The sequence below is a fragment of the Gavialis gangeticus genome, unplaced genomic scaffold, assembly GCF_001723915.1.
Source record: "Gavialis gangeticus isolate Ggan-Ray unplaced genomic scaffold, GavGan_comp1, whole genome shotgun sequence".
NCBI classification, from domain to species: Eukaryota; Metazoa; Chordata; order Crocodylia; family Gavialidae; genus Gavialis; species Gavialis gangeticus.
In genome coordinates this window covers 72,071,640-72,085,095 of record NW_017729032.1, presented here as the reverse complement: position 1 = coordinate 72,085,095, position 13,456 = coordinate 72,071,640, and the positions used below count along the sequence as shown (strand labels likewise).

Sequence of the window (13,456 nt, the reverse complement as noted above, 5' to 3'; positions counted from 1 at the left end):
TGGAACCCCACTGCCCACGTCCTTCCAAGTTGAGAAGGACCCATCCACTACCACCCTCTGGGTGCGGCCCTCCAGCCAGTTGGTGACCCATTTGACTGTGTGGGTGTCTACGCCAGAGCCTCCCATTTTCTTAATGAGAACGGGGTAAGAGACAGTGTCAAAAGCCTTCTGGAAGTCCAGGAAGAAATTTTAAATAACGTTCAGTTTATTATGGTGTGAAAACTTCATTTGTTTGTCCTAAAGATAATGTTGCAAGCATTAACCCTTGCACTAGGAAAAATTAGAAGACTTTCAAGTTGATTGCAAGTGACCAAAATGCTGGCTTGCATCCATAGATGCTTCTCAAGCAAATCCCGGGACGTCAGTCTCCCCTTGTACTTGGCCTTGGTGAGGCCACAGCTGGAGTACTGCATCCAGTTTTGGGCTCCACAATTCAAAAAGGATGTGGAGAAGCTTGAGAGAGTCCAGAGAAGAGCCACGCGCATGATCAGAGGTCAGCAAAACAGACCTTACGACAACAGGCTGAGAGCCATGGGGCTCTTTAGCCTGGAAGAGCGTAGGCTTAGGGGTGATTTGATGGACACCTGTAAGTTTATTGGGGGTGACCACCAGCATCTGGGGGAACATTTGCTCACCAGAGCACCCCAAGGGATGACGAGGTCGAATGGTCTTAAATTACTACACGACCGTTTCAGGCTGGACTTAAGGAAGAATTTCTTTACTGTCCGAGCCCCCAAGGTCTGGAACAGCCTGCCATCGGAGGTGGTTCAAGCACCTAGATTGAACACCTTCAAGAGCAAATTGGATGCTTATCTTGCTGGGATCCTATGACCCCAGCTGACTTCCTGCCCTTTGGGCGGGGGTTGGACTCGATGATCGTCCGAGGTCCCTTCTAGCACTAATGTCTATGAAATCTATGAAAGTTAAGGTTGTGGATGCTTCTCTGGTTCTCAGTGTAGGACTCCAGCTCTAGAATTTGATCCTACTTTCCTTATCCATGTGAATAAGGACTAGAGGATCTAGTCCTGTTCTTTCAGGCTCCCTAATTTGAATTTCCACATAGGAGCTTTGCCTACCAGCAGATCTTCTAAAAGTGTACAGGGCTGGCTCTCAACCTCACCTCAACAGAAACTGCAGGCCCACAGTTGGGTGGGTTGCTTGCTTTTAGCAGTCCTCCTAAAGTTAGTGCTCCAAGCACTGAATGCCAAATCTGCATTGTGAGCTTGTACCTGGTGCTATGTGTGCAGAAATACCCAGAACCACTTTAGAGCCTTTGTGTTGGAGCAAGTGCACCAGCACCTACAGTGTTACTTGATTCCTACAACCCCAGGAACTCCCAGGTTTCTCAGGGCTTTTCTACTACATCCATCTCCATGAATATGCAGAGCTGCTCAACTTTTTCAGACTACCATAGTCCCAGTCTATCCCAGAAGCCTTTTGACTTCAAGGCATTCCAGTTATCCGTTTCCCACTCCCAATGTCGATTTCTGCTCCAAGCCTCAGATTTATGTACCTGCAAACTTTTAGGATAAGTACCAAGGTTCAAAAAGCCCAAGGCAGAATCGATTCAATCTTCACAGGTTAGTCTAAGCTACATAGCTTGAACCAATAACAAACTGAACTGATGTTCAGTGTTTGGGTGGCCAAGACAAGCAGAAGCCTGCACTGGTCCAGGCCTGGAGGTGCTTATGCATATTCTCCAGGGCCCCCCACTGTCATGGCCAGCTGCCTAAGGCTGCTAAACCCAGCCCAGTGGCAGCCCAGGTCTGATTGTCTCCTACCACCCCACACCCCTCCTACTGTCAGCTGAAGGGAGGGGAGAGCCAGCAGAAAAATCGCCAACCCCAGTCTCTGAGTGGGAGATGTGGAGTGGGACTCCACCCCCTGACCCTGGCCCCCCAGCTGGGATCTGCCTGGCACAGGAAAGCTTCCACTTGGAGGGCTTTTCACTGCCCCTGCCCAGCCTGGCTAGTAGGGCTCCAATTGACTCAGCCTCACCCCCTCCCCAGCTTCCACCTGTGAGAGTTGGGGGGTATGCACACACCCAGCACCACCCCCTGCCTGGTCCTCAACCAGGGGTTTTCTGGTCCCTCGCAGCCCAGCTCACTGAGCTGGGATCAGTTCAACCCCACCCTCTCCCATCCTCTGCCTGTGAGAGGTAGAGGGAAAACTCACCTGCCTAGCCAGGCGCTGGTCCCCCTCCAGTGAGTGTCTACCAGATGCAGTGGTAGGCAGTCCCCACCAGAGCCTTTGTGCTTCCCTGCAGCCAAACTTACCAGGCTGGGATCAGCTCAGCCCTGCCCCCTCCCCAGCCCCTGCCTGTGAGAAGTTGGGGCTAGGGAGGGGAATGCACTGGTCCAGCCGGGCACTGCCCCTCACCCCAGCCAGATTCTGCCTGGTGCACAGTGGGGAAGCCCCCATCAAAGGTTCTTCACTCCCCTGCAGCCCAGTTTGCTGAACTGGCATGGGTTTAGTTCCTCCCCCCTCCCTGGCCCCCCACCTGAGGCTAGGGTGAGGAGGGAGCGCACTGGTCTGGCCTGGCATGAGCAGCATGGGGCAGTGAAAGCCCCTAATGGGGTCCTTTTGTAATCCTGCAGCTGGTGAGCCAGGTGAGGATCAGCGAGACAGGATGCAGGAGAGAAAAGCCCCCAGTGGGGTCTTCCCCCACTCCGTGCCTGGCAGACTCTAGCTGTGGGAGCCCAGTGCCAGGCTGGACCTGTGCATCCCACCCCCTGTTTCCCTCACAGGTTACGGGGGACGAGCCGAGGCTGTGGAGCAACAAAAAGCTTACAGTGAGGGCTTCCCCCTGCACTATGGGGCCAGGGCCAAGTTAGTGTGTTCCCCCTGCTCCATCCCTCCGCACACGTGTGCGGCTGGAGAGGGGGTGAGGCTGAGCTGATGCCAACTCTGTTTGTCTGGCTGGTGCACGGGCTAGAAGCCCCCACTGCTGGGGCTTTCCTTCCCCTTCTCCTGTACAAATGGGGGCTTGGGGTTCCCTTGCCCTCCCATCCCACTGGGCTGACAGGTGCTGGGAGGGAGCAGAGGCTTTAGTGCAGGGGTGGGCAAAATGTGGCCCGGGGGCTGGGTGTGGCCCACCAGGCTATTCTATCTGGCCCATGGGGCCCCTAAAAAATTTAGAAAATTAATATTTATCTGCCCTGAGCTGCCTGTCATGCAGCCCTTGATGGCTTGCCAAAACTCAGAAAGCAGCCCTCTGCCCAAAATAATTGCCTACCCCTGCTTTAGTGCCTCAGCTCTTTGATGGAGCAGACAGCACAGCCCGGGGCTGCAAAGCATTCTGGGATGCGGGGGACTGTGAGTTAACTTGAATTGGAAAAGGATCTGGGACAGAAGTTCCATGTACCAGTTTAACCTAAATCAATTAAGTCTGATACTGCATCCAGCCAGGTTTATCTTAAACTGGTTTTGCCATTTTGAAACTGGTTTGTGTGCACTGAACTTCTGTTCTGTTACAGGTTTAAACCAGTTTCAGATCACTTAAACTGGTTTTGTGTGTAACTTCTGTCCCTAGCCTTAGGTCCTCTGGTGCTCTGTAGGCCTTACCAGAACCTGCCTGAGTACTGTAGTCACTATTCAATTAAAGTGTGTTGTGAACTTTGAAAGGCTTAGGAATGCAAACCTGAAAAGGAGGAGCAGGAATAAAGGTATGAAGCCTGGAAGCTGGAAAACCACAACATGTATAATTCCCAAACTAAACAACTGTTTGTAATATGCATAAGTGTTTTATTCTTTATTTAAAAATCCCAGAAAAAGACAATTTTGAAGTTGGAATCCTTGTGACCTACTGAATATCAGATATCACAATGCTAGATTTAGAGTAATTTAATTTTCATACTAGCTATCACTGGGATTTCTTATATGTTAAAATTTGAATTTCCTAAATTTTAAATGTTTGGAATTTTATTATAACTATGGTATGTTTGTAACAAATTTTACTTCTAAATTAGGTTAGATGTGCTCAGTCTTAACTTCAAGTTCACCATTTCTTTCTTGCATAGGCATAGGTATAGGTTACAAATGTAACACTGGCTTATGTAAATTACTTTTTCTTAATTTATATTTTAACTTACTTTTTTTTTCTCTTGAAGAGCATTGAATTTCATGAAAGGGGAAAGAACCATAAGGAAAATGTGGCAAAGAGAATTAGTGAGGTACATTTTGAATTTCTCCTTGTTTCCCTAAGGATTTAACTTTTATTTCTTTTGTTATGGCCTTCACTTTTTTTTTTTCTTCATTTGCAGATTAAAAAGAAAAGTTTGGAAAAGGCACAAGAAGAAGAAAAAATGTCAAAGGAATTTGCAGCAATGGAGGAAGCTGCACTGAAAGCATATGAAGAAGATTTAAAGAGGCTTGGAGTTAAGCCAGGTAGTTCTTATAGCTGCTAACAAGTTTAAGTAGGAGAAAAGGAATGTTGGGCGCATCTATACATTGTGCTGTGGCAATGTAGTGATGCAGTACATCACTGTATGACATGGTACAGGGACATAGTGATCACGTGGGTCTACACGTGATTGCCAGCTACGGCAATATTGCAGCAAGCTCCCCGGTTATAGCATGCCACTATGGCAGGGGTAAGCCAAATGTGGGCCAGATGTGGCCCGCCAGGCCATTCTATCCAGCCCACAGGGCCCCTAAAAAATTTAGAAAAGTAATAGTTATCTGCCCCTGGCTGCCTGTCATGCAACCCTTGATGAGTCGCCAAAACTCAGTAAGTGGCCCTTCGCCCAAAATAATTGCCCACCTCTGCGCTACAGCGACATAGCAATGAAATTTAACCATGCACCATATGCATGGTGCAATAACCACCCCTACTGTGCTGTGCTTTAGTACTTCCAAAAGGAAGTACTAAAGCATGGCACTGTAGCAGTGTCATCATATGGCAACATGTAGACATGCCCATAGAGTAGTATATTTTTTAACTACTTTTGCAGGAACTGTAGGACTGTCTCCCCACTGGAACAAAGATTTATAATTTACCACTAGTCGAAACTGAAGTACAAATAGAGCTCAGATGCATTTATCATCATACTTTCCAACTTTTTTGACAATCCATTTTCAGAGTTGAAATTAAAAAAAAATGGTAACAAAAATTGCCTAAGTATTAACGATATTACATCTTCTAAGCACTACAGCCCAATGACATAGCATGCAGTGGTTTAGCATGTGTTCAGCTTTTGCCAGTAGAAGCAAAGTCCCTTGCGAATAGTGGAGCTTTCAATCACCAGTCAACTTCGAGCCAATTTTTTTCATCAAATCTTCTTCGCCTCTTACAGATTAGTAAGTGCGTTTCTTGTTAGGGTGAGGTCCCAGTGGAGACTTTCTCCTTTATAACTCTTCCAGCCTCTACAGACCCAGGGTTCAATAGGCCTGAAGCAGTCCTTCAATTTAATTTTTTTTTTTTTTTGCATGTGTGTTTCTTTAGAGATATAAGTAACAAGTTCTGTGCTCTGGGCAAAACCCTGCTGGAGGTGGGGTTGGAGATGAGGGGAAAGAGGTGTCAGTCTTACCTGCCCTGAGGACTCAAAGACTGCTGCTGCCATGTTGCTTTCTTCAGGCACTCAGATACTGTTGCTGATAGGGTGGAGCTACTGTTGCAGCAGCAAAGACTCCTGTATGGGAGCTGCCATTCCAACACCCCTTCCAAGTTGGCACCCGGGGCTCGTGCCCCGCTTTCCTGTCCCTAGTTACACTACTGGTTTCTCATGAGTATAATCAAACTGCCTTGCAATAGTAAAATCTTGCTAAAAATGAAAGACTTCTTTAATGTAATACTGTGAAAGAAGAAACTGTTTTGAACTAACAACTATCTGCTGCATGCAGAATGCTCAATATGCAGTATGTAAATTCTGATAATTACTCTTTAAAGAGGGTGTTGGTTTCTTTAAGAGTCCATAGGTCCCAGCTCCACACAAACTAAACAAGTGGAAAAGAAAGAAAAGAAGGAAAAGAAAAAAAAGAAAGGAGTCACCTCAAAAATGTCATCAGGAGAAACAAAGGAGTGGGTACGAGGATTTTCTCCTGAGGGTTACACATATTACTACAATACAATTACAGGAGGTGAGTATGGGCCAGATGCAACTATTTTGTCTAAAATGGAATTCTCTATATTTCCTTATTCTTTTCTTCTGATGTTTATAGATAATTAACAGTTACCCATGTTTTAAACAGTCTTGATAGAATAAATTAATTAATCTTATAATTATGTGAAAAAATCCAGAATTTAAGCTGGGCCTTATTGATATTTGTTATTAATAAAGAAGTAGTGGCAGAAATCATGGACACTCTTAGAAATTCTTAACCTCTACAAAGTTTAAATGCACAGAAAGGATTTTTTTGTTCTCCCAACAGATAATTGGAATCCCCAATATCAGGATTCATCTACGTAGTAGAAAATTTTTGGAGCATAAATAGTATATTGAGTGGATGAGATTAGATCTTTTGATTATTGTGTTTCATGTTTACATTTGCAAGATTGCCACATTGGGGGGGCGGGGTTAGGTGTAACATGTTGATAGGATTTTAATGGGTTTTTTTGGTTTTGAATTTAGTATTTGTAGCTGTTGTTTGCCTTAAAGTAGGGCTGTCCAGTTGGTGGTCCATGGGCCACATGTGGCCCCAAGGTGTGAATCTGGGGCTGTGGCCCCCGGCCATTCAATAGTTGGACAGTTCTGCGTTAGAGCTTTGGAGAGATCCTCTGTTATGACTCAGTAAGTGTATTACAAACTATTTCTTGCAATTGCAGGGACTGGCATTGGTGACCTTCTGCATGCTTTCTGATTGATCTGTTTTTCAGTTTCAGCTGGCCTGTGCTCTCAAAAGAAAATATCCTAAATTACCATAACTGTAATAACTACATATCAATCATAATGTAACAGAACATTGTTTTTTGAACTAGGGTACATGTTATCCCTGTGGTTGTGTAGTGAACTTCTAGCAGGTTGAAGGAACGGATGGGGAGAGGGTAGGAAGTAAAAGAAAAAATGAAGAACAACTCTGCAGAATTTCCTAGGTTGTTGGAGGGCTTGCTTGTTTTGTTATGGCAAGATAGCATTACTTTTTCTTTATCCCTGAAGTGCAATGAAAACTGTAACAAATTTAAAAGGTTTAGGCAACCTAAAAAAGTTTGGGAATCACTGTAATAGCAATTTGGAAGACTTAACAGGGCAGGTTCTCATGCTGTTACTCCACAACTAGTCTTATACACTTCATTGGGACTGCTCTTGGTTTACTATTCAGTATGGGTAAGAGTATCACAATCTTATCTAACGTAATTTTTTCTAGATGTACAGTACATGTATTACTCATGCGTGTGTGTGTACACATCTGCATTATACTCTTTTAACTATTTCTTGGAAAGGTTAATAATAAAAATGGGCAAAAATAATTGATAAATGAAATATTTTTGTTCTAAGAATCCCAGTGGGAGAAGCCTGAAGGATTCCAAGACAACCCCCAGAACTCTCAAATGGTAATTACACAGCATTATTAGTACTTTTCTTTACTTCTAGGTTTTACTTCAGAAAGATTCTTGTAACCTAATTGTCTCATCTATCATGCATCTATTATTTTTAATACCTAATCTAACCTGTTTGTATTTTGGAGATTAGAAAAATGCATTGTGGTTTCAGTACATATAATAGCAAAAGCTAAGTTAGTGTTAAAAGTACACTCTCACTATAAATCACTGTTTTTAATAACTGATATGTGTGTATCTATACATTTCTCTATATCACGATATATATACACACACACATATATTTCTGTGTTACTATATACTGTATATAGATAGATACACACACATAGGGCTCGGTCCTTGGGCCGGTGCTGTTCAACATTTTCATTAGCGACTTGGACTAGGGTGTGGAGAGCACCCTGTTTAAGTTTGCTGATGACACCAAGCTGTAGGGTAAAGTGAATACACCGGCAGGCAGGGACCACATCCAGGCAGACCTGCATAGGTTAGAGAAGTGGGCGGATCTGAAGAGGATGCGGTTCAACAAGGACAAGAGCAGAGTGCTGCACCTGGGGAGAGGGAACCAGCATTATGGTTATAGGTTAGGGGCTGACCCTCTCAGCAGCACAGTGGCAGAGAGAGATCTTGGAGTCATGATTGACTCCAGGATGAATATGAGTCGCCAATGTGATGAAGCAATAGGCAGAGCCAACCGCACCCTGTCATGCATCAACAGGGGCATCACTAACAGGTCCAGAGAGGTCTTGCTCCCCCTCTGTGCGACGCTGGTCAGGCCGCAGCTGGAGTACTGTGTCCAGTTCTGGGCGCCGCACTTCAAGAGGGATGTGGAGAACCTGGAGAGGGTCCAGAGGAGGCCACTTGCATGTTCAGGGGACTGCAGGACAGGCCCTATGAGGGGAGACTACGGGACCTGAACCTGTTCAGCCTCCACAAGAGGAGACTGAAGGGGGATCTTGTGGCTGCCTACAACCTTGTCAGGGGCCAGCAGTAGGGACTCGGGGAAAGTCTGTTCACCAGGGCCCCCCTTGGAGTCACCAGGAACAATGGCCACAAGCTGAGGGAGGATAGGTTTAGGTTGGATATTAGGAAGAACTACTTCACTGTAAGGGTGGCCAGAGCCTGGAAGAGGCTTCCCAGAGAGGTGGTGCTCTCACCTTCCCTGGAAATCTTCAAGAGGAGACTGGACAGGCACCTGGCTGGGGTCTTATGACCCTTCCCACCCCCCAGTGCTCCTTCGTGCCCACGGCGGGGGGTCAGACTCGATCTGTCTAGGTCCCTTCTGACTCATTGATTCTATGACACATGTATACATCTATATATATCTCTATATCGTGATACAGAGATATATATAGACATACACACACACACATATATATTTCTATGTTACTATATACTGTATATAGATAGATACACACACAAATTATATATTTATGAGGAGGGATTTTCAAAGGCACATAAGTAGTTTAGGAGCACAGATTCACAATGCTTCTAAATCATTATCGCATATTTGAAAATCCTACCCACACATAATTTGAAATGTTGCTTTTGTCTATTATGTCTTTTAAATAACTTCTGTTAGGTTTTTTTGAGTGAAACGGAGCTGTGCAAATCTGGGGTGTAGTGTTTTCAAACTCCACAGTACTGCAGATCATTGTGCCCTAAGATCTCTGGAGAAGTTCATTTTTGGTTTCCCGTAACTCCCTTAGTTTAAGATGTAAAGTTAGCATATCTAGCAAAGTGATTCGGTTTAGAGAGTTAAGAAAAGTGCTACAGTATTGTGATGTTTTTCTTAAATATATACTGAGGAAATTACAGGGAAAAACTAATAATGAATAATAAAATAATGCTTAAAGAATATATACATCAGCAAAAAAAGTATTCTAGCAAGGTTTGTTTGGTAATATATTCTACTGGACCAATTATATAGTTGAAAGAGATGTTAGACAAGCTTTTGGAGAAGAAAGCTTGTCTAAGATTTCTCCCAACTATACAGTTGTCCAGTAAAAGCTGTTTTGAAACAAACTTTGTTTCTTGCATATTCCCTGGACCGCAAGGATTACTACAACAATACTGTAACCCCAGAAATAGCTTAGTCTCAATTTTCAGTGTGTTTATATTTCTGTACCCTACCTTCTCCATGTGCAGTATTCTGGGTTACTAGTAAGTTTCAGAGACCATCCATGTTTTACAACCAGTAAGAAGTTAGCTTACTGCTTAGTTCTCCCATACGTGAGCAGGGCGGAGTAATAACACAGCACTGTGTACTTAAAGGATGGCTGCTACTGTGATAAGACCATATAAATGCTGATAGACACCCAGCAGCCTGTGAAAACAGTCAGCAGAACTACTGATAAAGGAAACCATCTGTTTCACTGCTTTGTGGGGTCAGGCAAAGAATGCTCCATGCCAAGCAGACTTTACTGCTAATAGAAAGAACTGTGTTATACCTCAGGCTGGTTTTTTTCATCTCATCTGTAGCTCTGTAAAACCACTTTCTATTTTGTCACTTTTCTTGAAACTAATGCACTCAAAATTTACAAAATATATCTTGAGGAAATGTGCGGGCAGTTTTTTTCCTTCTCTGAATCAGCTGATTTAATTTATCACCTTACATGTACATTTCTATATGGCATGTGAAAGCATGTTGCTATGAGAATCTAAACTTTTTTTATTTCTTGACTCCATTTTACAAGCAGTGTTTTTATACTGAATCAGAGCTTTTGTCCCACCGTGTGATTTTTAAGGACGTTTTATTAATGTCAGAATAACAATATGGGCTAGAGTGCTGCTCAGTACAGGAGGCAGACAAGGTTCTTTGGGTAAATCTGGTATCTTTTATTGGACCAACTAAAATAGTAAAATTAGTCTTTGCAAGCTTTTGGGTACAAACACCATTCAGGCAGAGGGAGCATCTGCAGCTGTTTTGGTTTGGGCTCAGTAGAGGAGAAATAGGTAATGTTAGTAGAGTTACTCAAGTGTGTTAGAAAGATAGCAGGAAGACAAGTGTGTTGTTTATTTTTATTTGGGATAAAGTTTGATGGTGATGGGTTTTTCCTACGGTCATAAAACTCTAAATCTGCCGGTGAGATTTTTCTCAGAGATTGCTTAGAATTTCAGGACTGAAATAAAGTGTGAAAAATATCAATTTAGGTGTAATTATGTGAGAAAATCAGAAACATAAAAGTAATGGGTTATATCATCATTTGAATTGTTTGGCAACCTTAACTACAGTGCTTGGTACTAATCACCTGCTATTGAAAAAGAATTATTCAATTTGCTTATATGGAATGTGCATATGCAAAGACAAATATAGTGTGTCTGCATACTGCTATATGTTATAAGGTATGTGTCCGACTCATGTTTCAGTCAGTGGGATTTTTTTAACTTCAGTGGGAGTTGAATCAGGTTCTAAAACCATTTATAAAACTTAACAAAATACTAAGTATCTTTACACTTTGTCAGCTATGTCATGGTTAGTCATTAAAGCCCATTCCTGGACTTTTACCTTCTATGTATTTTTTCATTAGACAGCAGTGTGGGTGGAAGGAGTCACTGAAGATGGTCATACATATTATTACAATACACAGACTGGAGGTAAGAGGCACTAGTTTCTCAGTTAAGCCCTTTCTCAAAAGATAAGGTTTTCTATTCTGTTTTTTAGTATGTGCACTTTCTTCCAGTTTTTGAATCTTGAAATTGGTAATAGTCATTAAAATATGTCTGTTGCTTAGGTCATTTTTACCCTCAGCTGAGAATCATCAGATGCTGTTTGTTTTGTTAAACTACTCCCACTGTTCCTGGCCTCCAGGCATGTGGTTGTATACAGATAAAAGGCTTCTTCATCGTTTTTTACAAAATGGCAATGTAATCACCAGGGATCCGGGTTTTCCGTTTCCTGTGGGAAAACATGGATTCTCCCATTAAAGGATAAAAATATGGGTTTTCCCCTTTAACGAAAAAGAACCAGGGGACTGCACATCAGGAGTGAGGGGCTGTGGCAGGGATGAGGGGCTGCAGGTTGGGAGTGAAGGGCAGGGCACTGGCATATCAGGGCTGCTCAGCGCCATGAAGCATTGTGCGGGACAGCCGCAGTTAGACCTGCATCCTGATAAGCAAAGGGGGTAGGGGGAGTTCTCATGATAAAAAAAATCAAACACCAAAATATATAAATATTTAGAAAGTATTTTATTATAATGATTGAGGCACTGGTAGGCTTCCAAATTACTTTAAAATTGTAAATATATCAATAAAACATTGTGTTCAACTGCTACCTATATATAGTGGTGTTTCATTTTAATCACAAAAAAACATGGATTTGGGGGGTTTTTAATCGGAAAATGTTAGATTTTTTTATCAGAGACTTGAATTTTTTAACAGAAAACCAGGATCCCAGGTAATCACTTCGTATGTATCTACATGTTCAGCATGTAACTATGCAGTATGGGTTAGTGAGATGCATAATTTTTACTATCTTTGGTTGGAGACAAAATAGGTAGAAGATTTCTTTTTGTGTGTTGTTGGTTCTGGGGTGTTGTCATTAATACACCCTTAATGTTTTCTGGGAAGATATCAAGGACGTATGTTGTAACTTTTAATCATAAGTGAAAATACATATGACATGGGAAGCTATAAATGTATTTTGATCTTAAAAGAATCCAGCCAGCGAGTGAGAATCAACTCTTTCCCCATTATTTCTCTAGTGAATTTTTATTTTACCAGTTATTTCACTACTGATTTAATACAGGCAGTCCTCGGGCTTACAACACAATTGGTTCCTGAAAACCATGTCTTAAGTCGAAACGTTTTAACTCGGAACCAAATTTCTCATAAGAAACAATGTTATAAATGGGGGACTGGTTCCTGAACCAAGGCCCAATACCGTATTGTAACCAAAAATACCCCAGTATTTTGTACTGTATCAATTATAGATGAGTAATATAGCTACATTAATAGGGAAAACGCCATACTGGATCTGGTGTTAGCCTCTGGGGACAACCTGGTGAGGGAGGTGCTAGTACAAGGGAGGCTAGGGGACAGTGATCATGAAATGATCCAGTTTGCTATTCAGAGAAAGGTGGGGGAGGGTAACTAGCACAGCGCAAATGCTTGACTTTAGGAAAGCCAACTTCGATATGCTCAGGGTGGCAGTCAGGGAGGCACTCGGAGCCCAGGGTGTAGCTAGTATGGGGGTCCAGGAAAGGTGGTCCTTCCTCAAGGAGGCTATCCTTGGGGCGCAGCAGGACGCAATTCCTTTGCGCAGGAAGGTGGGAAAAGGGTTCAAGAAACCTTCATGGCTGAGCGCAGATATCCAGGCTGGCCTGAGGGCAAAGAAAAAAGTGTACTGGCGGTGGAAGCAGGGGGCAGGGACAAAGGAGGAGTACACCTCCCTGACCCGAGCTTGTAGGGATTTGGTAAGGAAGGCTAAAGCAGCACTGGAGCTTACATTAGCTTCTGGGATTAAGGATAACAAAAAGTCCTTCTTCAAGTATATAGGTAGCAAGAAGAAGTCTCGGGGTAACATTGGACCCCTACGAGGGGCAGGGCAAGGCACTTGGTGATGGACGCGCGAGAAAAGGCAGAACTCTTCAACAAGTTCTTTGCCTCCATGTTCCTGTCTGCTGACAATGGGGTGCTCTCGGGTGATAGCGTAGAGAGGCCCAGGAAGGATGTGAGTCCCCTGACTGTTAGTTCAGACCTAGTTAAGGATTACCTGGCGGGCTTAGATGTGTCCAAGTCAGCAGGCCCGGATGACCTTCATCTGTGGGTGCTGAGGGAATTGGCTGATGTCATTGTGGAGCCATTGGCTTGGCTGTTCGAGGACTTCTGGTGCTCGGGCCAAGTCCCCGAGAACTGGAAAAGGGCCAGCGTGGTCCATATTTTCATGAAGGAGAGGAAGGAAGAGCCTGGCAGCTACAGGCCAGTCAACTTCACTTCTATCCTGGGGAAGGTCTTTGAAAAAAT

The 13,456-nt window shown here is 43.6% G+C and overlaps 1 protein-coding gene across 5 annotated transcripts in view; it reads left to right on the top strand.

Moving 5' to 3' along the window:
- WBP4 (WW domain binding protein 4) overlaps positions 1-13,456 on the top strand; it is a 67,916-nt gene that overhangs the window by 16,973 nt on the left and 37,487 nt on the right. For all 5 annotated transcript variants that reach the window (XM_019524132.1, XM_019524129.1, XM_019524131.1 and 2 more), the window contains exons 3-7: positions 4,110-4,172; positions 4,263-4,386; positions 5,908-6,078; positions 7,434-7,489; positions 11,023-11,089. In XM_019524132.1, coding sequence (XP_019379677.1) covers positions 4,110-4,172; positions 4,263-4,386; positions 5,908-6,078; positions 7,434-7,489; positions 11,023-11,089 — 481 coding nt within the window. The remainder of the gene's footprint in view (positions 1-4,109; positions 4,173-4,262; positions 4,387-5,907; positions 6,079-7,433; positions 7,490-11,022; positions 11,090-13,456) is intronic.